The sequence below is a fragment of the Haemaphysalis longicornis genome, unplaced genomic scaffold, assembly GCF_048455015.1.
Source record: "Haemaphysalis longicornis isolate Haplotype H1 unplaced genomic scaffold, Haemaphysalis longicornis Haplotype H1 scaffold_6, whole genome shotgun sequence".
NCBI classification, from domain to species: domain Eukaryota; kingdom Metazoa; phylum Arthropoda; class Arachnida; order Ixodida; family Ixodidae; genus Haemaphysalis; species Haemaphysalis longicornis.
This window is the reverse complement of record NW_027526407.1, coordinates 49660148-49682520: the sequence shown is the minus strand read 5'-3', so window position 1 is coordinate 49682520 and position 22373 is coordinate 49660148. Positions and strand designations below refer to the sequence as shown.

The 22373-nt window shown below is 46.3% G+C and overlaps 1 protein-coding gene across 1 annotated transcript in view; it reads right to left on the bottom strand.

Annotated features, from left to right (window-relative positions):
- LOC144142613 (uncharacterized) overlaps positions 1-21680 on the bottom strand; it is a 42915-nt gene extending 21235 nt beyond the window's left edge. The window contains exon 1 of the mRNA XM_077674247.1: positions 21440-21680. Coding sequence (XP_077530373.1) covers positions 21440-21479 — 40 coding nt within the window. The 5' untranslated portion in view covers positions 21480-21680. The remainder of the gene's footprint in view (positions 1-21439) is intronic.
- Between the last annotated feature and the right edge of the window lie 693 nt (positions 21681-22373).

Below are 22373 nucleotides of genomic sequence, written 5' to 3'. Positions count from 1 at the left end.
TCAATCGGCAGTATTCAGTGCGGAAAGATCGCGGAAGCGTCCACTGGATGGCACGATCCGCCTCCGAAGCCAAGCCATGCCAAGTCCGATCGGCGAAGCCAAGCATGGGCGCCGCTTTCAGTCACGCCATCTCACCGAACACCTTCCTCCATGCCGAACACGCACGCATGCTCCCTCGTCCTTGTGTAACAGGATCGTTGCGCCGAAATGGTGGACTGCACTTACACCCGCCGTCTCGTTGTTCTCCCGCAAGCGGCAGACACAACTTCCTTCCCTCTACCATAGTTTCCGTTCGTTTCTTTTTCTTCCTTGGTCGTGAGTACGTAACCACGCGGGGCTGTACCTCGGGGGAAAACCGGCCCTGGTGGAAGCCTATTGCGTGGACAGTCTGTGAGCACGAGAAAAGTTTCCTCCTTGGCGCCTAGACCGTAACATTCAACGCAAACGAATGTATGCGTAGTTTGTCTTTGGGCGTTCATCGCATAACTTGGTTTTGGACGCCGTGATCGTGTGGCCGAAGGTTGGATGCTGCGCTTTTATTGCGTTGAGAAATGAACCGCTGGACAGACAAAATTTGCGCACACTTGTTCATCCCGTTGATTTCGACCCAAAATATTCCGTGGTTATGTCGGACCAGTTTTATCACAAGTATTCATATGTTCGGGAATACAGTTAAACCTGTATATAACGGAGTTGGCAAAACATTTTCGTTGCATCCAGGTTTTTGTTACATGCAGGTTTAGAGTTAAGGCTTGCGTGAATGAAGCAGAAACGAAACCAGACTGCTAGACATCAGTGACGGTGAACTCTCCATTCAATGAATTATTTCACAGTGCAAAACTGCGTTATTTGCGCCTTCTCCTTTCCCACAAGCTTAATCACTACACGGCACTCCAAAGGAGCAAGTTAATTCACTTACCACTGCGTGAGCAAACGTAACTCAAGTATCCGTTGTTCCTTTTGACACTTTGTGGTGCGGTAACGCGTTTAAAGGACCAAACGTATGCTCAAAGGGCGCGTTTTAAATGCAGAGCATTTCAGTAACTCACGATGTCACCCGCGTTGACGTCCGTAGTCGTAGTCCGCACCCCTCCCCCTACACTATATAAAAAAATACTATCCAGCCCCTGGTTTCGATCCCTCGACCCTGCGGGCGGAACGCAATGTACATGGTGCTCTACCCACTGCGCCACAAAGCCGACACAGAATGGGAGGCTACGAACGCGCCTTATATCCTTGACTCATTCAAACTACGTCAAGAAGCTGCTGATACAACGCATTCACTACCACCAACTCCCCAAAAACTAAACATTAACGCAATACACCCACCCCCTATGCGACTCATTTACTCGAGTCCCCCTCGCGGGGAGATGGGCCCATTTTCAAACTTGAGGCTCTTTTACGCACTCAAAATTGTCGAGAGGTTGCTAGCTGGGATATTTTATCGGGCGGAGACGTTCCTTCTCGCCGGTGTAGACGGCATTTAAAATTTCGAGTTTGTCTTGACAAGACATTTTTTTTTTGTTTTCTGGCAGCAGAACCGACACCACAGGTAGCAGCGGTGACGCGCAACTACACGCCGACAGGCAGGCCTAGCACCTAACCGATACCGCATTCACCCGTCGAACCACACAGTAGTTAGCGGTGCGCGCGAAATTCGCTAAGCTAGTGCATTTCTCTAGCCTATTCTTCAGAAAAATGGGGAAAAAGAATGACTCAGCAGCGTAGCAAATTCGGTACATCAAGATTAACCATCGCAACGCCTTCGTTACACACACGTCGCAAACACTAGGATGTCAATGGGAGTGGCAATGGGGAATCAAAAACTTTCGCTAAATCCAGTAATTCGTTACATGGAGGTTTGCTACATCCAGGTTTAACTGAAGATGCACGTATTTACGACCAGCACGCATACACACTTGCCAGTACGCACGCGCACACACACATACACGCATACACATAAAAGTTACGTTTGTGTTGCTGCAAACACAATGGTGACCAAATAATCTGGTTGGTCACTTTTGCAGAGAAGATTGTCCTGCATTCACCATCATTTCTGTTCCCTGAGGACCCTGTCTCGGCCATTGCAAAAAGAGGGGTGGGCGGGAACGTCAGCTTGCAGGTGGCCACAACAACTACGAAAAAAAAAAAAAACAACGCGAAGACAGCAACAACAATAATATTGCCTAAATATGGGAAACGGAAGGACATTTCAGCTTACATATGTTCGTTAAAAACAAAAAAAGAACGAACAGGACGAAACAAAAATAAAACATCAATAAGAAAAGGATGAGACATTTAAGTCTGGGTTAACGAGAAGTTTTGGAGCACAACAAGATCGGACTGGTACCAGCAGTATTTTAAACGCATGGGTTTAACAAGGCATTAAAAAGAGAGAAAAACCAAAACAACAAAAAGCGGATGTTTCACAAGCCCGTGTCCCTTCGGTTTGTATTTTTCTGTATCAGCTAGCGCCACAAAATTTTGAAAATCCGTACCAACAAACGTAAGCTATCTAGAAATAAAATGAGGAGATAAATGTATGCTGCAATTGCTGCTGACACGTGACTCCCATTGAGGGGTGTAGAAGTTAGAACAGAATTACACTAATCATTGAATCTCTTCTGTGACTCGTTTTGTTCTAAAAAGCATCGTGGAGTGCAAAACAGAGACTTGGAAGCATCAAAAAGGGTTACGGCAGCCGCGACTCCTTCACACTACAGTTGCAATTCCGTACCAACAAACGTGTACTAGCACTCTAAAAATACAATTAGGAGATAAGTGTATCCTAGAAATGCTGCTGACTCGTGATTCCCATTTAGAAGTGAAAGAGTAAAACAGAGTTACAGAAATCATTGACTCCCTTCTGTGACCACTTATGTTTTAAAGATGGTCGTGGAGTGTAAAAAAGAGTTTTGAAAGCATGAAAGAGGGTCACGGCAAGAGCGCCCCCTTTCGACTACATTTTTAAGGGTCCCGTGCCACGTTCCTGAGACCTTTTGGAGAGGACATTCTGATGGCATGCTTCCTTGAGGGCTGTTAGCCAAAGGACATTACACCAAAAGCAAAACGAATTTATATCGAATGCTTGTGTAAACCCCTTTCACTTTACGGCAGTGAGTCTTTGCCGATTGACCCTACGTGTTTGCAGTGACTAAATTTTGTGAATCATTGAGACCAAGCTGTCGGGCATTGAACAAGAACCAACAGCCGTGGAAGCCTATACGTTTGATGCATTGACAAATAGAGTGCAGGCTGCTTGCCTTTCAACATTCTCGCAAAATTGCCCTTTCAAAGAAAGTGCATTTCGAGTTCTTTCTTTGCAGAGCTTTGCTTTACCCTCCCCTAAGAAATGCTAAGGAACAAAACCAAATAAAAATGCGACGTATCCGGCTGACTTCAATGCAAGCAGCTTCTGGAAGAAAGGAGCTGTCAAGACCAGAGGGAAAATGGCGGTGTTTTTGCACACTTTGGATTATCTTTACGTTGGAGGTCTCCCCACCACACGAGGAACCTTCGATCTGTCTCAAGGCCAGAGCGTTCAGGCGGAAAGGTTCTTCGAAAGTCTTTTTCAGAGGGAGAACGCTCCCAAATCCGGCCTTGAGCAAAGCACTGCTGGAGAACTTAGCTGGAACGGAAATCGAAGTATAATCCTAAAACAAATTCCTTCTGTCTGCTACATACGGAGAAAGCCACCAGTTGTTAGCGCCTCCTTTGTTCTCCGGGCGTATGCTTTGGTGACAGCACTAGTCCTGTGTCTAGCAGGGCATACGATTAAATTGTGTACGGAAATGATTGTCTGGAGAATCCTTGCTTGAGCGTACGGTGACCTGGCGTAATTTACTGATAAACAGCAGAAACAAAATTACTAATTGGAGCCTAATTTTAGCATCAAAATATCACATTTCTGCTCGCCGCTAAGTACGCTAAATATTGCAATCGAGACACCTGCTTAAACTATGGGTACGCAAACTAAGGGTTGTACAATAACTTTGCGATGTCAAATTAAGTGATAATGTAAGGTACAGTGGATCCTTGTTATATGAAATCATCGGGACAGAATACTGGCGTCGTTACAAGAGATACTTCGCGTGATACAAGTTGGCGTGATGTGCTCGCCGTATACTGCACTGGGAACGATTATAAACTTCGAATAAGCGGGGTTTGGAATAAATAGATTTCGTTATAGTGAGAATTTAGTGTACATGTATATTGGTGCAATCCACATGCCCTGTCCGCGCGCCCACAAGCACCATAACCCATCCCTTCACATAACCAAGAAGGGTGAAGACATTAGAGGCTGTTGCAACAGCACTGAAAGGACTGTGGCTCGAAAAGTGTTGCTTTTTGTGGAGGGCTGTTGGCATCCTGTGACGTGCAATTTTACAATCAATAACCGCTGACGTCATCAGCCATGACGTTAGGGCCATGTAGTCAACAAACAGCGGGTGCGGAACTAGTGCGACTGCGTTCGAACAAAAGTTTAAACTAGCAAGAAGAGTGAGTGAGTGAGTGAGTGTTATTCCGGCAAGTGCTCCGGCCGTGCAGCACGTTTTGAAAGCTGTTCACGTCAAATTACCAGGCGCCCCAATACTTGTGTCCTTCAAGTACTGCGGGGAATTCTATAAACGCTTCACCGTTGCAAACTACCAGCTGGGCTGGTCAATAACGTGCTACATATAACATCAGACCATATATAGGGTGCTACCTTATTATTTAATTGTTTTTACCACGAAGTTTTTTTAGCATTAGGGCGATGTCCGTCGTCGAGAAACACTGAATAGCGGCAAAGTCAAACATATTACGGAAAATTTAAGTAGGGCCATATATACCCAGTGGTGCTAATTAAGATGTAACTGATCCGCGGGATGCATTTGTAACCAAAATGCCTGTTTGTTGCATGACCTCGTGAAGTATCCGACAGAAGAAGGCCAACTGAAGGGTGCTTACTCGAACAGTGTACATTAAGGGCGTGTGGTATTGTACAGATAACCCTGTACAGGAAGCGACTTCACAGTATAAAGTTGTGCCATCAGTAATATTGGGGCCCAAATAACGGCGGAGTACGACGACATCAACATACGGTGATGCCATCTCCCGTGGCATCCGTTTAGGACAATGGCGTGCAGTTTGGTCAACCGTGCGGCCGGAGATAGAAAAGAACAGAGAAGCTCCTATCTAGCTCATCATTTCGTAATCACCATACATAACAAAACACGGCACAGCTTCGCAGCATTTTTACGTCTTAGCGATAGGAGTGCCTTTCGATTGTTTTTCTTCAGCGAAGGAAGAATTTGACACACCCCTCAAATGCAGCAGTGCGACTTCAAAGGGCAGCCAAAAGCTCTCTCAAAACTATGTAATCAGAGAAAAATTCTTTACTTTGTAGCCGTACGGCGTCATTTCACGTGGACGAGAAATTTTGCCTTCGAAGAAACTCCCTCTGCCTAAGGGGCTTACCAACACACCGGTCGTCTAACACTTGTCCCTCACCTCGAGTTCTCGATTACTTCACTCCCGCGCTACAAAATGTCTTCCAGTATAACGGAAAGTTGAGCTAGTTGGATCATGATTCATGTTTAAAGCGCGGACAGACGATACACCAGAAGAGGACAGCACTGTTCTTCTTGTTTGCTCTATTGGGATAATGTCTCCGCTGCAGTCAGTCTTCCCGGTTGCGAACTCTGGGCCAGCAATTTTTTTTCTTCGAATGCGAAAATTCCGAAACAACTGTTACTTTTCTTCTAAAGCTATCTGGCTGCATTTTAGTACGGTATCAGAGCTTCCCTTCTCAGAAGCTTACTCCACCTTAGGGACTTCCCCTAAACTTGTCGTCTTTCTTTAGCAGCAATGACTTTACCTTCCCTTCGATTAAGTCTCCAAAAAGGTAGTAGCTCTTGCTATAGTACCTCTGGGAAAGTTCTTTTGTGAATCATTCTGCTAACTGATTTTTTTGCTTCATTTTTGTTTGTAAAATTGTATATGAACAAACTGTTCAGATTTCCTGTAAGCGCTGTTATGACATTGCCCGTTTGTTATGCCACATTCTTATGTCAATGCCAGTTACAGATATTGTATTGTTTTTCTAATGCCATGTGCTTTTAGCTGGCGGTTATGTGGTTCGGTGATTATATGTCATGCTCGCGTATACATATTTAGTTCTGGTTTCCATGTTATGTTCCGCGCTTACTTTCTGGTACCTTTTACGCATTTACTTGTGGTATTTGCTAAACTTGTACTCATGCCTTTGTTAGCCCCCCTTATTCAATGCCCCCAAGGGCCTGTAAGGTATCTGTAAATAAATAAATGAATAAATAAATAAATAAATAAATAAATAAATAAATAAATATTCTTTAAGATGAACGAGATTCCGAGTTGTGCGTTCTCCGGTCGCAAACGAGAAGGACACGCGTGCAACACTTCAGATGGCGTCGTCTGCTCGCCGTCACACATCGATTCTCCGCGCTTATTTGCATTCCGCACGACTTACGTCTCGAGATTGGCGTCTTCTCAAGGGCCACCATGCGCTCCCTTCCCGCTCGTGACTCAGGCGCCCTAATGAGACAGCCCTTCCTGTGTAGCGGTAAGTGCGTGTGTGATTATGACACACCTGTCACCGTCGCACGGCATCTCTTCATACCACCTTGAATTGCTTGTCGCTTCGCGCCAAGGTATGCGCGCGTGGTTCCCGCGTGCTTTATGACCTTCTCATTAGCGTTAGGCCTTTTTCGGCGGCAGAGCGGCACCGAGATGGAGATCATGATGACGGTTGGAACTGTTTTATATGAGAAAGAGATATGTTTGCCTCCCTTTTATGCTCTTGACATCAGAGAGATGAAGCAGTGCGATGGCGTAGCGTTGGCCGCAGCCAGCCAGTTGGATAAGAGACAGTTGCTTAGCGGTAGAAGAAAAGCAGAGGAACAAAAAGGGGGGCAAAATAGTTGTAGGGCGAAAACGAGCACCCTAAGTGGATTTAAATAGTTAAGAAATCCGACAAAGTTGTTGGATTTGTTAACGCTTTAGTGTTAACGATTTGTTAACGCTTTAATTACTTCATAACTTCGCCTTTGCGCAAGATATATGGCAATCCCTGCCAAGTGCAGAACAACATGCGCACAGAGGCCTCGCCAAAGGCACATCTGGGATGAATGTACTAATAAAGTCGCGAGTGAGCGGCAGACAGATTTGTTTCTATGTGAACATAACAAGCGAATAAGTGTCTCTTGCTGGAAGATTCATGAAATGATACCTACTGGTTTGGTTCATCTTTAGTACCTATGCGCTCATCAGCAAGGCCCTTCCGCGCTTCTACGAAGACAAGGCATCCGGAGAAAGGGGTGGGAATTGCGAATTCCTCTACACAATAGCGATGCCCTGGATAACAAAGCACCAATAAGCGATTTCCAGTAGTAGCTCGCGTTACTGGAGGTCACGGGGAAGTGGAGTAGATTACATTTGTTAGTACATTCTTCCAGCCTTTAAAAAAAATGGAAGTCGGCCAGCCATGGCCGACACGGCAAACCGTCACTATAGGCGCTCTCTAACTATCCGATTGCGGATCATTTATAGAACGTCAGGTCAACGAGTATCGCCGTGTTGTGCCCTTCACTAAAGTTGAATATTCATGGAGTTTACATCAAATGACTGTCCACGTGCAAAAGTAGATTATATTTGTTTTAGCTCTAACCAATATCATTTTAACCTTCTCTAGAACACGCGTAGAGAAAAAAGTACCTACTCTTTATTAAGAACTATTGCGAGCTGTCGCTATAAAAGAATCCCGGGCCGTCTCCCGTAACGAGAATACCTGGGAAGGGGCGAAGAATGCAGTGTATAGGTGTATTCTTGACGCCTTGGCTTTTTTGCAAACGGGGATGAAACCGTTGGCGGGTAGCTCTGCTGTTGGGGGGAAACTTTGCTGTAAAAGTCTCGCGTATTTGAAGCACTAAGTATTTTAGCACGAGGCGTAAACGAGTGTCCCGGTGTTTCATAAGTACGCGTTATGAAGCGTTCCAGCGCGAGTGTCCCGGTGTTTTTTTAGTAAGCATTACGTTCTAGCGCGAGGCGTAAACGCATATCTCGGTGTTTTAGCCCCGTGACTACATCAAACGGCGCTTATGACGATAGCAGGAGACGCCAACAGCCAGAGCCCCTAAAACGAGCTCTTATTAAGTTTCAGTGTTGGCGCAGTGTATAGACTGTCGCAATAAAGTGAAGTTCCAACTTGAGATGGTTATGAAGAATAAGTTTGTCGGTAAGCCATCGTCGTCAACACATTGAGCCATCTTATTAAATTGGGGTAAACCCGACATCAACCAAAGAACTTGCAGAGAACAAATGCACCACATACTGGGATATAAGGTGACAACCTCTCCAGCAAATTCAGAGCAGATTTTTTTTTCCGGGTTCGTCTGGTGTACAACGCTGACACATTGCGCCTCTTTGCCACACCCTTGCTTGCTCGCCGAATGAGTCAGTGAGGCTTTCACGACGAACAGCGACCTAACGTGCATTGTGTTTTTCGTGTCCAGCATTCGACGTTCCGCAGTTTCCAAATGGCCGCCCTCCGCCGCGACGCATGATTGGCCAAGCGCTAAGTGACGTCACGCCTCAGGCGTCTTTAGGAAACTGGCGAGGCGCCGACCGGTGGCTTTCTTTCCTTCAGGACCCAGTCGTGGCTCACACGTTTTTCTTTTTCCCATGTCGCGCTCTTTGTTTCTCGTTTCTTTTCAAGTTTGCCGCCGGCCGAGCTCAGGCGAGCTTCTTTTCACGCGACTTTTACTGGAGCGTGAAGCTGCGCATGAGGGCCATTCGGGCGCCTTAAGCTTGGGAAGTGTACGGCCTCTGGTAACGGGCGAGTTGGCCGTGGATTTCTGTTTTTAGGTTCGGTTTAATCAAAGTCTGGCGGCTCGGCCCTGTTTGGGGTTTCATCGATGAACTAGGTGAGGTCGTTCAAGGTTGCCTGGTACTCCTTGGAGCCGTTTTGGTCTACTTCCTTATTACGTTGTCCTTCCTCTGGTGTCTGGCGGTGCCAAGGCAATAGTTGACGAAAACGCCAGCTGTTTGCCTCTGTTTGCTACCTTGCGGAGAAGGGTAGACGCCCGAAGTAGACAGACGTGCTACACTACATATTAGGAAGGTTCTCAACAAAAATGTAGAAATATCGAATGCTGGACACGCATCATGGTAGAAGCAAAAAAGAAAATGAACGCGCGAATTTTCACAATATACAGAGAACGAAGAAACAGAAAGCGGGATAGAAACAAAGTTCTTCGTACAAAAGTGACTTTCTTTATTTAGAACATTCCAGGTGGCCTTGCAGCTTCATTTCGATTCTTTGAAATGGGTTAGCGGGTGGCAATGGTGAATTTAGATATAGATTGCCTTCGGTTATTATGTTATCCTCCTTCTTGATGTTCTGGCTTGTAATACAATAATAGCCAGCTTCACGACAGAAGGTGGGGTTGATGACCTCAATTTTCTTTGTCACGCTTTCATATTCAATGCTCTTAGTTGACTAAAGCGGGTTGCTGGTATATATATATTCTCGTCCTTTGTTTCGATTCCGGCATAGCAGAGACTTGACCTTTCTCGTACAGCCAGACACTTAGCTACAAAAACCGTAACAGCAACCTTGACCCGTAAGCTAATTTCTGTGAAAAACGGATAGAAAGAAGCCGCTGTAAATGTACGCGAGCATAAAAACGGCAAAAATGAAGTTTAAAAAAAAAACGGTTCATGGTTTTGACAGATTATGAGTGTTTCCGCTGCGTTATTGTACTTCGGCCGTACTTTGGCCTTGAAAACTGCGTCAGGTCCAAGACTGTCCCAGGGACCGTAACCCATAACGTCGTGTATATTTTTTGCGTTAGTGCTCCTGAGTCCAGTTCTTATCTAAACCTCAACTGCTTGAACATACTCGTCATCGTCGTCTTCCCTATCGCTAACACTATCTCCATCACCTCAACCAACAACCAACAGCAAGTATCGAACGTCGACTGCAGTTCTCAGGTGGCTTCCACTGAGTCAGTTTCCAAGACACTCGAAGCAACGATGCATGATGATAGAGAAAATAGACATTTACAGTCGCAGGCGATCTCCAAACCTAAACGTCTCCCGGGCAACGCATCTACATATTCTAGGGTTCGTACTCATGACCATGGCATTGCTTCATTTGGACGCGCTAATGGGATACTGCCCACGCTTTGAGCTTGAACGCATTTACCCGCTGGCCACAGTCCGCAAAATGTATGCACATCGCCTAGCTCTAATGGCAGGAGTGGTACTGGGTGCGTTTCTACTTGGACTTGTACTGCACTGGTCTTCGGTATTGTATACTACAAGCGGAGTTTGATGTTCAGGATGCGAAAAAAACATGCTTAGTTCACTTGAGAGATTACAGCGCCCATGTCATTTTTAACACAGAAAGTGTTTTATTTCTGGATACACAAAGATTTCGCTGACGTCATATCCGTCACTGAAGTCACGCCTGTACAATGAAGCAAGCGGCCTGTAAAGGGTGCATCCGTGCAGAGAGGGTCTTGCGGGGAAGCAACCTTTAGTATTAAAGACTACGTTATACTTGGGGTCGTTCGTTTTCGGGTTTTATATTTGAACACGAAAGTGTTTTATGCCGCGATACCCCGAGAATTTACTGACGTCATATACGTCCCGGAAATGCACCAGTACACCTTTGCCGAAACGACCCGCCAGCAGGACGTCGCTCACCAAGCATTTCACTTTCGTGTTTTTCTGATTCCTATGACAGAGGAATCAACCACAGATTTTTCAATTTCAATTTCAATTCAATTTCAATTTATTTCGGGCATAAATACATACTTGTAGTTATGTCCACGAGGCATGGCAAAAGGAGACTCGCACGTCTCCTCACGAGGCCACCACCCCGGGACTCGGCAGATCATTTCCTTGTCCTTCGAAATGACTCAGCAACACTTATCTTCTGCATCCTGTGCGGCTAATCTTGCGACTCATCATCTTATGCCACTCATCTTATGCGGCTCATCATCCAGGCGACCGCATCACTTTCTACATCCACACGTTTTACCGCACACATTCATTGCACCAGAGAGAGCTGGGTCGCTCCTCCACAGGATCTCCGCCTAGTTCTCTTTTCTCTCCTCGCTCTTCACGTTTCCCTCGTGCTCGGCCATCTTTCCCTCGGAGTACACGCTACGGCGCCTTCCCGGACCACCAGAACTGTATACATTCGGCAACACGAACATGGTCGCTGCTAATTTTTAAGTTATTTTTCTCTCCCTCTCCTTGAGGTGTGTAGGTTGATTGGTTCACGTTGTGCATTTAATTCAACTCCCTTTATTGAAACCCATATCTGATAATCACCAACAGCTATTGTTATGTCCCCCACTTCATTATTATCTCTATTTCTGTTCCCGCTTACTCCCTCTACTGGCTCAACACTTTTGTGCACACGAAAGCTAATCCGTTAGCATCTGCCTCACATGGTCGTGTGAATTTGTTTGGAAATACTAGCATACAGAAACGCTTGAAAATAAAGACGGTTGTAGGTAATCGTCATGTCGGAAGTAGCCCTTGCTTTTATCCAATGCCCTGACCTTCGACTGCACCTTTTCTATCCGCGGTTTCTATCTGAGGCGAGCCAGGAGCAAACATTTTACGGTTGCTGTTCCGACGTATAATTCGTTTGCCTTTCACAGGCTGCAATCGTTTTGCATGTGGCCCGTCTAAGACTACGACAATACCTGCATGATCACTGAAATATGCGTGAACTGATGGCAAAGAGGTAGTGTGTTAAGGTTGGTATGCAGGAAAGCGATGTGTGGCAATTCTTTTTGCATTCGTTGAGTCGTGTGGTTTTTTGTTCGCCCATAGCACGACAAGCCTGAAGTTATCGAAACAGTTTTACATTTACAGTCATGGGGGTGTTCACTCGAATCATACCGGCGCCTTATACTGAAGGGCAAGTAAAATGTCTCAGTCTTACCTAAGCCGATTAGAATAAAATGAACCGAACGATAAGAATGTCACAATCCCGCGAGTGGTATACCTTGTCGCCAACTTTCATTTGTGCTCTTACTCCTTAAAAATGATTGGAAGAGAAGCCATATTCTGGAAAACCACGACTTTATTTTAACCATGTCATGTCTCCCTCCCCTCTCTGGAAAAACCTGCCCCCAGAATCTCTCGCATCACACTGAATTTTGCTTTTGAGCGCACACTTCATTCGTGGAAAATTTTCTTTTGGGGCATGTCGTTGGGTCAACAGCATTTTGTAATTGCGGCGTTTGTGAATTTCAGCGCAATGCTGACCATCTGTCCCTTTAAATGCTCCAGTAAGAAAAAAAATTAACTTCATGGCTGAACCGATCCCATGATACGGCTATGTAACGTTGAAGGTTAGTATTAGGCGTTTAGCCACTCACTTTTTAAAACTCAAAATTGCACTGGTAGAATTTCAATCTTTCAAACCTACTTTCTTCCCTTTTTTGAAGAACCAGTTTCATTCACGTCCACTGTTACCTAAACCCTTGCTTCTCAAACAGGAAGAGGTCCCCCTGCAGTCTTTGACTTCGGGACCTCCTCCTTTATATACACACTGTAGGTTATTTCTTCTGTGATTGTGACCAAGGCTTCCGTGTGGGAGCCTAAACGTTAATTTCCTTTAAACTCAACTATCGGGTGGTCGGCGTCATTGTTTTTCTTCCTCAAAATGCATTCCGACCAGACAGGCCTCCGTCACATCCTTGAATTCATGACTTCTGTGATCAATATAGCACAATTGAATCGAATGCCTCGTCAAGGCGTTATTTAGCCGTGAACGAGCTTTATCTACTTTTTGAGGCTACCGAAAACTTTGCACTCGTCTGGGGAGGACACCTCTTCACCGAGCAGCAAGGTAATGGCCTCCCATAAACGAAAAGGCTGGCAGATCGCCTACCGACCAAACAACGGTGGTCCCAAAAGCTTCGCAAGCCCACTGAAAAGCAAGTTAGTGACGGGCCACTAACACAACGCTTTACCATTTACGCCTAGCAGAACGCTCTCCGAGCTCACTTCCTCTACAACGGCAGTATATAAAACACATTCTCAGCAAACCTTAATTGTTGTGAGCAAAGGGCCCTCGTAGAACACTATGCCAATTTTAAGTCAAACCAGGGGTGCAATCACAAGTATCGTCCCTTTCATGTCTGTTTGGAAGTGTTCATTTCAAGTGAGCTCTGATTGGCTGAAGGCAGATGACCCGGACGTGACGTAGCAGAAGTGAGACCTGCTGTCAGTTCCTGTGCACGTCATTATAGCCGGAGGCCTTGAAATTGAAACTACGCCACGATTGGAATGGTCGCAAAACGGACACTTCTGAAACAGACACAATTCAGAATTCCATCCCAGCCCTAGGCTAACGCCGTGTTAAAACAAAACGAGCAAGAAGCTTCACATTCCCGTCGACCTCGTCGTGTTATACCTCTCGAAATCTTTTTTGTATTGTCGCTCGTTTTCTCTTAAACGCCTTTTACGGGACATGTAAGGAAGCTAGCTGAGGCAGGAAGAAGAAACCAGACAAAGGAGATGGTAGAAAACCTCCCATGCAATTCTCCGCTATTTTGCGGCCGGTGACAATGAACGCTTGATGACTCTTCCCTCTGGCGTCTTCGCGTGGGTGCCTGTCACGTCAGCCGCCCAGAAGAAAAGATGTGTGTGCGAGAGTGAGGGATAGAAAAAGGAGGAACGGAAATCACAGCGGCGGAGGTTTTTGTATACCGCTGCTGGACAAAAGAGTTCCTGCCGCAAAGGTCGCGCCTGCTTTCAGGGCTATGCAGACTGGACTTTGACCACCGGTTGTGTATTGAGGTACAGTAGGGGAGAATAAAATGGACATAAAAAGGAACGCTACAGAAACTGAGAAAACAAATCTGTTGAGAGTTTGAAAGCACTCCAGTCTTTCATTCCTCACATTTCTTTCGGCTCCGTGTCGTCGCCGCTGTCAAATCCTTCGTATTTGTCGCGCAATCTTAAAAAATGTTATGGTGGCGTTATCTCCTTTTTTCTTTCTTTCTCTCTCTTTCACACCCTCTCGCAGGGTGGCCTTGTCCCAAATCAAAAGCGGGCGTGTGCGCTGCGGAAAAGACGCCCTTGCAGGGGAAAAAAACGGTCGGGGGTAGGCGGTATGGAGCAATAAACTCATTGCGTGCTCTGAGATCTGCTGTGTGGGAGGGTAGTTATGCGGCGTAATTCATTGCACTTTCAGACGTGAAAGCAGCGCACGGCAAGTCGTTCTCCATTGCGTAATGAAAGCACGACGGTACATTTCTTTATCTTGCGCTCTGTTCGGCAATCGCGCACCACGCCCGTTGGGGTGCAGGCGAGTATGGAGCTTTTGGTTTACGAGCTTTGCGGCGTAATAATACGCACTCCCGGCCATTTCAGCGACGTGGAGTTACGGCAAAATGTCTGCCACAGAATGCGCCCCCGGACGCTTTTTACGACCTTGTCACTGTACGGTAGCTGTATCCGTCAATGGAAGACTGGCCATAACGGATGAGAACTCTTGTGGAAGCTTCTTGCGTGTTGTCAGGGAAAAGGCGACTCGGAATAAAAGGATTCACGGCTTTTTCAAGCAACTTACGTCACGTCTGTTTTTTAGTCCGTCATGTGGAACCGCAGTGCCTTGATTTAACCACGCCTGCACTAGGTTATGGAGATTACGTTCTTCTTCGGAAGCAAACTAGGGCACTGGAACACAAATCTCTCTATTCCACCCCTGCATACCATACCCAAAGACTGAATAATGAGGCAACTCATGCATCTGACAGGAAGGCATTCAGTAGGGAGATCTTCTGAAATACACGCAACGAGTGGCCAAATTTGATGCATCAGTGTCGCGGTAGCGACGCGGTGGTCAAGACTTCGCGATGCAGCGCTGATGCCGCCGCAGTTGCATAATATATTCTCGGTGCTTAGACAGGAAGCTATTTCCCGAAGCTCGAAGTTTGGTAGACCATGACACGAGGCGGATCGTTTGCAATACGGCAATAGCATTCTCACACAAAAGGCTCAGTAATAGAGCTCCAAGGCATGTGACAGCATAAGTCCCGTCAGGAAGGTCCTCCAGAATACCCTGGAAGGCAGGTCACATTCAAAACAAGGACGGTAAGTATTTGCGATGCTCTCTACAACGAGTGGGATTTGATTTGTAATAAGTTTCCCATTCATGCTGAATTTTTGCGCAGCGTAAGACAAGGACAGATACAACAAGGGACACGAAGACCAGCGCACGAAGACCTGCGCTGGTCTTCGTGTCCCTTGTTGTATCTGTCCTTGTCTTACGCTGCGCAAAAATTCAGCATGAATTCTGAGTACCAACTAGCCCGCCTAACGGTGTTATTAAAGTTTCCCAAGCTCTCAAGTTAGATAACTTCAAACGCTCGGAATTAGATAGATAAAACAAGGGGAAGGCGCAAATAGGACGAAAGGCAAGAACTGTGCGGTATATGGGCCCTAATTGTGCACTTTACTATCGACAATGCTTTTCCAGCTTTGGCTGGTGGAGGGAGCCCAAAAAGCGGAGGGTCTGAATGAGAACTATTATTTATTTTATTACGTTTATTCCTGCTTTTCACCAACCCATTGCACATTTCTACTTTCATCGATGACAGTTTTATCCTTTGCTAAGGTGTTCTCTCGCTAAGATCGAAGTGTGAGACGGTCGCGTATTGAAATTTCTTTCGTGGGCGAAATGCACAAAGCGTTCAGGCACACATTTCGGGGCAGTACAAGCAAAAGCAGTTTACCTAAACTCGTTCTGAGTCTTTCGACGTGGCGTTGAAAAACGAACAATAAAAGTTGCGCGTCGTTCAGAACGTTGATTTGGACCTCAAGCGTATACGTTTCGTCACTTGGGTACGTATCTTGAATAGATAGGTAAACAGACACCATTCTCAAGAACAAATATACTTTAGACGTCAAGCTTATACGCCTCATCACATGGATATGCGATTTGTGCAACTTAGTAATCGATAGGCACCATTTTCCAGAGCTGTAGAGTCTCAGGTAGAAAAGTAAGTTTCCTGTGCCTGTGCGACTCGCGTCGACTTGTCTACGTTCGCATTTCCCTCGCTCTGTCAGCATTCCAAGCACTTGCGTGTTGAGTTTCCCCCGGCTCCTCGGGCTGGAGGTCCCGTCGTATCGATCACCTGGCGGTATCCATTTTGAATTTCCCTTTTCTTGTGTCGTCGCAATGGGCACGCCGCGTATTGTCCAAGCGCAAGCTTTGATGATCATCTACCTTCACAAAGTGGAACACCGCATAATTTTGTTGTCCATATCTTTGAGCACAACTTTGTGACACATTATTTAGCTTTCGGTGCCCATAAACTGCACTTTGAGAATACACCTGCCCTTTGGGGGTGAAAAAATTCGGCCGCTGGTCAGCGGTTCATCGGTTCATTTCATTTGTCCCGTTTTTGCGCTGTTCTTAGTGAGAACTTGATTTGCACGAAAATGCACAATGTGCACGCGACCAGACATGAAAAAATGATCTGGCCCATACCAAAGGTTCAAATGAGCAGCAATCACAACGCTGATACCTCCCTTTTGCGAGCTCGAATAGCGCGTAAAAACAGGATGATGTTACGCCGTCACGTTGCCGTTGTCGGCGTAACAGCAATAGGAGAGTGAATTACCGGTAAGACCATCATTCACGCTCACTAGTTTGCAGCTGCAACAGTAGTTTTTGCCCATTGTACACGTTCGTTGCTGCAATAGACTGATATTTTCTGTGGTGCCTACCTACGGAAGCGGAAGAAACTTCCTTTCCTAAGTAATGTGGTTTCTTCCGTCCACCTTGGCTTTACGCCTACCACGTATCTTCCTGGATTCCCTTATTGTTGCGCTTACTCAAATTTTCTTTCCAGATTTTCTAAGGTGCCCAAACTCTAATTGAGCCTATTGCGGTATAGATTAGGAAAATGATGCTCGCATGAAAGGCAGTGCAGGTTGTGGGTGTGGAAGGTGTGAATTTCCGGGACAGGCCTTTGCTCCGTAATAGGCATAAACAGCGACGATAATAGTGTTGTCACAGTTCTTGCAAGTCATCTGTGAAGTACCATCAGAACATACAGCGCGTAGTTGGCCTACGACAATTGCCGGGTAAGAGCTGAAAGTAATGATACATTTGGGTTTTGGGGCCCAGAGGCAATGAACACCAGATATTTCTATGCCCACGGTACGTGTTCGGGTTTACAACCCGCCGCCTCTATCGTCGGTATGAACTGTTGACACATACGTGAATTACTCAGAGAGAATTCGTTTACATTTGCAGGTTTATAGCTAGCTGTTATGTAAAAAAAGTACTACGACAATATCGGCTGCAAAACACGACAATGGTAAACAGAGTCAGAGGCACTGAAAGCACTCTGATTTCCGTGGCAGGAATGGGGACAGTCTGTACACAGATCTGCAAAAAATACTCAGACAGCATTCCTTGTAGGCGTTTTCCAGTCGCGCACAGCTCGACTGCCTTATTCCTGGAACATATCATGACACTTTCACATCAGCTCGGGCAGTTCGCTTGTTATATCAGCGGGCGCACACATTGGAAAGTTGGTTGCTACGCCAGCGGATCGCGGGGTATGGAAGTTTTAAAGACGATGGTCTTTCTTCGGCTACCTAAACGCAGCAATTTTGGCTTGTCTGTGACTAGATACAGCCAACAGGCCAAAGTGAAACAGAAGTTGCACAATAGGCTTATATACCCACAGCTAAATCTAAACGTCCAAGTCGAATGTTCATACTTGTCAACATTGCTGAACAAGAAGAACAAGACATCACGCAAATATAAGGCAGAAAATCAATACATGAGTGACATTTGCAGTGTTCCTTCATAAAAAATTCACGGATGCTTAGTTTTTCCGATAGCAAATGAAATACTAAAACAACTCCAGAAAACCGTCTCCTGCTGTTGCCCGCGCTACTGTAGCTTCTGGCGGCATTTAAAAAATTAAACGGCAAACGCAACGAAAGGTTCCACTAGATAGGTTCCACGTTCCGCTTGGAACGCTCGTGGAGTAGGGCAACGTAGTTCTATAAACGCTGCAGTAGGGTGCCTCGATTCACGCGCGTCTCCGCCGTACGGCAGCGCTGGCATCGAGACATCCTGCCTGCAGCAGGGGAACGCGGTAAATTTAAATTGACCTGCGAAAACATCTATCGTGTTATCTTGAAAAGCACGAGACGGGAGAGGAATAGCATGACAGGTCAGCGGAAAGAGAGGGGAGGCATTTACTTGGCAGGGGCGCCAGTCGACTATCGCCTTTCGTTGATATTTGCAACGAAAAAAGCATACGCGCCGCCATTTTTTTAAAGGGGGGGAAGCAGTGGGCGCTCTGAATGATGAGCTGGAGAAAGGCCAACGCGCTAATTTTGCATGTAACTATGCCACTGGTCGAGTGCAACTCGTGGTTATACATCATCGCGCAATCAAACACAGGTCAGAGAGCACAGCTAGCCCATGCACCTCAAGCTGAGAGGGAGACTGGTACGCTGGTTTAGTAGATGGAGCGGTTAGCCTCTGATACCGAGCTGTTACAGAGCACTAGTGCCGAGCAACGTGAGTGGTTTAATTGGTGGCTCGGACGACTGAAGATCATGTCTGGGGACCTTTAACCGCAGCAGAGGGGGAGCGCCGGTTAATAACAACTTGTGCAAATAATCTCTTTACCAGTTGTCTCCTTGGTCATAATTTCGTAAGTGATTTACTCATTCATTACCAAAAATGTCCTCCGAATGGTGAATAATAAAAAAATGAGCTATCCTTTGAGTGAAACGCCTTCATCTAAACTTTTATAGACGTTGTTCCAGGCTTCACTGCCTCAGGAATTCACATTTCGATCGGCTGCTATGTCCCCCTCCCAATCAACTCAAGAACATTTAATCTAGCTGCACCACTAAAAAAGACCGTAAACGATTACAGCAGTTTGCGGTTACCGATCCTAAATGCTATAGCGTCAATATTAAGTGTGTATTTAAACATGAAAAAATCAAAAAGCTGATTTTGGCAGCATTAAAATGTTGCATCAACGGACTATTTAAACAAGGTGGCCGTCCCACTGCACAGCTCGTGTAGTTCAAGCAACTTGTGCAGATGCGTCATATCTGAATTAAAAATTTCCTGAATTTTATACTGCATCATTGGATTGCTCTGGATACTTTTTCTCTTTTTTTCAGTAACAGCGCCAATAGAGGCCTACAGGACTAGCCGATTGTTCCGTATATGGAACCTACGGTCTTTGCAAACGTTTGTGAGGTTTTTCTCTTACAAATTATTTTTTTCTGCCTTCAATAGGCAAGGCAAGGCTCATCTATTAGGTTTGACTTGTTTATAAAATCTTTTCAATATACACCGAACATAAAATCGCATCTCTTTTCCCCTGTGAACACAATAAAATTTCATTTAGCATCAGTCTCTCATAGCGAGTTTGTAGTTGCTGAGACAGGCGGATGCACCAATCATTTTCGATACTCCCGGGCCTGCTTCCTAATATGAATGCATTTCTCAAACGCTTCGTTAATTTGACCCTTAGTGCAAAAGGTGCTCTCATATCTGTTGTATTAGGAATTTACTGCTGGCGTAATGTGTATTTTTTGTAAGTGAGCAACGGCCACTCCTCCACGTTATTGCAACCACGATTAACTGCAAGCTCATTCGGGCCATGCGTTATGGGTGGCGGCGTCAATTCATCGCCACGCCGCGTGGAGAGCGCTCAGGTGCCAGCGTACGACTTGGACATTTGCGGAAGGGCAGGCCTCGGCGCAACGCTCGGCGGTGGCCGGTGAGCGTGGTCATCAGCGAACGCTGTAGCGAGGTCGCACTCTCAATCGCTGCCGACGTCGGGAGCCTTACCGCCGTGTCGCTGACACGGGGCAGGAAAGGAATTCCAGAGCAATGCGCCAGGCGGAGGAAGAAGAAGAAAAAAAGAACGAAACAACAAGAAACGATGAAAAAAAATGAAACAAGAAATGGATGCTGCGCAACCTTACGACGCAGGGGCAGAGAGAGAGATGTTAGAGAGGGAGAAGGACGTCGCAGGAAGAGATGCTTTTGTGAGAAAAAGCATAAAAAATGTATGTCTGAAGTCCGGGGTGCCCAAGTGTGCGAGAAACGACGGAGCCTAATGGCTCGCAGGAAGGACCATTTGGGTGAGGAGATCGCTGAGCTAGGGGGTCTTGCGTATTTTCTAAGGGAGAGGTAGGCGGAGGAGGTGCTGTTTGAACCATTTCGTTTGTTTTTTCTCTGTTGTTTTTTTGTTTCTGTGGGTACACATCTGGGCAAGTGTGTTTGCGTCGGGTGCTTTATGCGTTGAAACCGGGATATCAACGAGGTCTGGCAGCGCGGACTTCTCGAAACGTTGATGCACTTGAAGGAAGAGTGACGCAATTCTACCGGTGAAGATTCCATAGGGAGCCAGGGCACAATATGAATGACCACATAATACTTCAAAGAGAAACGAAATGCTCTCTCAACCCTATGATTTCCATAACAAAAACACAGCTTCCAAACAAGGTTGGCAAGGGTATATGAGTGTTGTAGTCTCTCCCTTTAAACTCATTTCAACACTAAGGCAGTCGACACACAGATAACGATATGGTGCTTTTGAAGAGGCAGAACGCTTTCCCGTGCCATGGGTTCTTTAATACTATATCCCAGGACGATTGATTGAGTGATGTGCCACGCAAAAACCCCCGATAGTAATGTTTCCCATATTTTTATGTGTGCGACCCTTTATGTTGCATTTAAGTGCACAAGGACAGTTAATTGCGCTTCAGTCCGAACTGCTTGCAGAGTGTTAAAGTACATTATTACGTAGTACAGAAGCATTTCAGTGAAGTGATTCTGAGAGTTCAAAACGTTCGCTCCAACACATACGGTATCACACTGGTGCTTATCATTGGGCTTCCTGCGTTAAATAATTTAATGAATCCGTGTTTAATGAGTTCAAAATTACTGTTACAATTTGAAATGATTCGTGTTCTCGATGCCCAAATTACGCAGTTGTTGCTAGGTTATATCTGAAAGTAACAAACTTTGTACCTAGAAGCAGTTCCGGGTGCTGTAGGCAAGCAGTGGACCTTGCCCTTTGCAACCTGGAACCCTTTTACAAGAGGTTTTTCCTTTGGGTGCAGACACGGGTTTGTCACAAACAGTAGCACACCACTTTGCATTTACATAAGGCACTACTTCCGCTAGCAAACATGTGTTACTAACGTATTTTATTACACGGGCATGAACCTAAAGCGCGGCCGGCTCTGAAAACGATAAGCCTTAACAACTCGTCGCCTTGAAGATGACGGTTCACCAAGCGATGACGCTTAAAATCGCTAACTGCGAACAAAATTCATTCGAAATACCGGGTGCCAAATAAAAGTAAAAAACAGCAATACTCACTCCAGAGAGAGCAGAAGAACCATACGAGTTTTAAATCCATTCTTCACTTCAGAAGGGTAAAGGTCCTCAGCCGTGGATTTTCGCGAGTCTTAAGTAGCTGTACCAAAAACACCTTTTCAGGTTGTACAGTGAACACAGCCTTCTAAAGCTGCGCTTACACGTTTCGTTTTCCCGCGCGATCCTCCGGACACGAGAGCGTTCGCACCACACACACGGACACGGCGATGTCCGCTCCGCGACTGGCAGCGGTCCCTTCTGGAACACGTAGACCTCGCGGCGTCGATGCGTAAACGAGCGTACACGGGGGCACACCGCTCCGATCCGCTCCAGCTGACGACTCTTCCGTCCTCTCTTCCTGCTAGCGCAACAAGCGCGCCGTCCGTGATCGCGCTGCGGAACGCTATAGATTGACGTCCCAAAGCCCCCGAGCTGCGTATACCACCAGTCGGCACAGGTGAACCTTGCCTGCCTACCTGCTTGCTCGCCTGTCTACGTCCCAGGGGGCCACCATCTGTTCCCCCTCTCTCTTTACGTTTCTTTCGCTGTGAGGAGCCTTCTCACCCAACTCCTCGTGCCACGCGCTGCGCACTTCTTTTGTTGACAGCATCACGTGACCGAAACAGGCTCACGCCCTCCCTCGTCGCCAGCCGCACGCGATTGTGGCCCGCTCTCTCAACTCACGAGATACACGCCGTGATGTTTCGCGGGTTTGCGGCGTTTCGTGCCCTTCACGGGCACTTGCTGCCCCAACTGTTTTCGAAGGTGTTCTCGACGTTGGTTCCGTGTGCCGTCGCGGCCGTTGTCGCTTCCACGTACGCCTTTCTTTTATGGCCTTCCAGCCCATTTTGGGTTCCTCTTCCTTTTCGCGTTTGCATTTCCTCCACGGTGAAGGCGTCATTTTTTGTCGTCTGCTGCGCGTTCTTTTCGCGAGCTT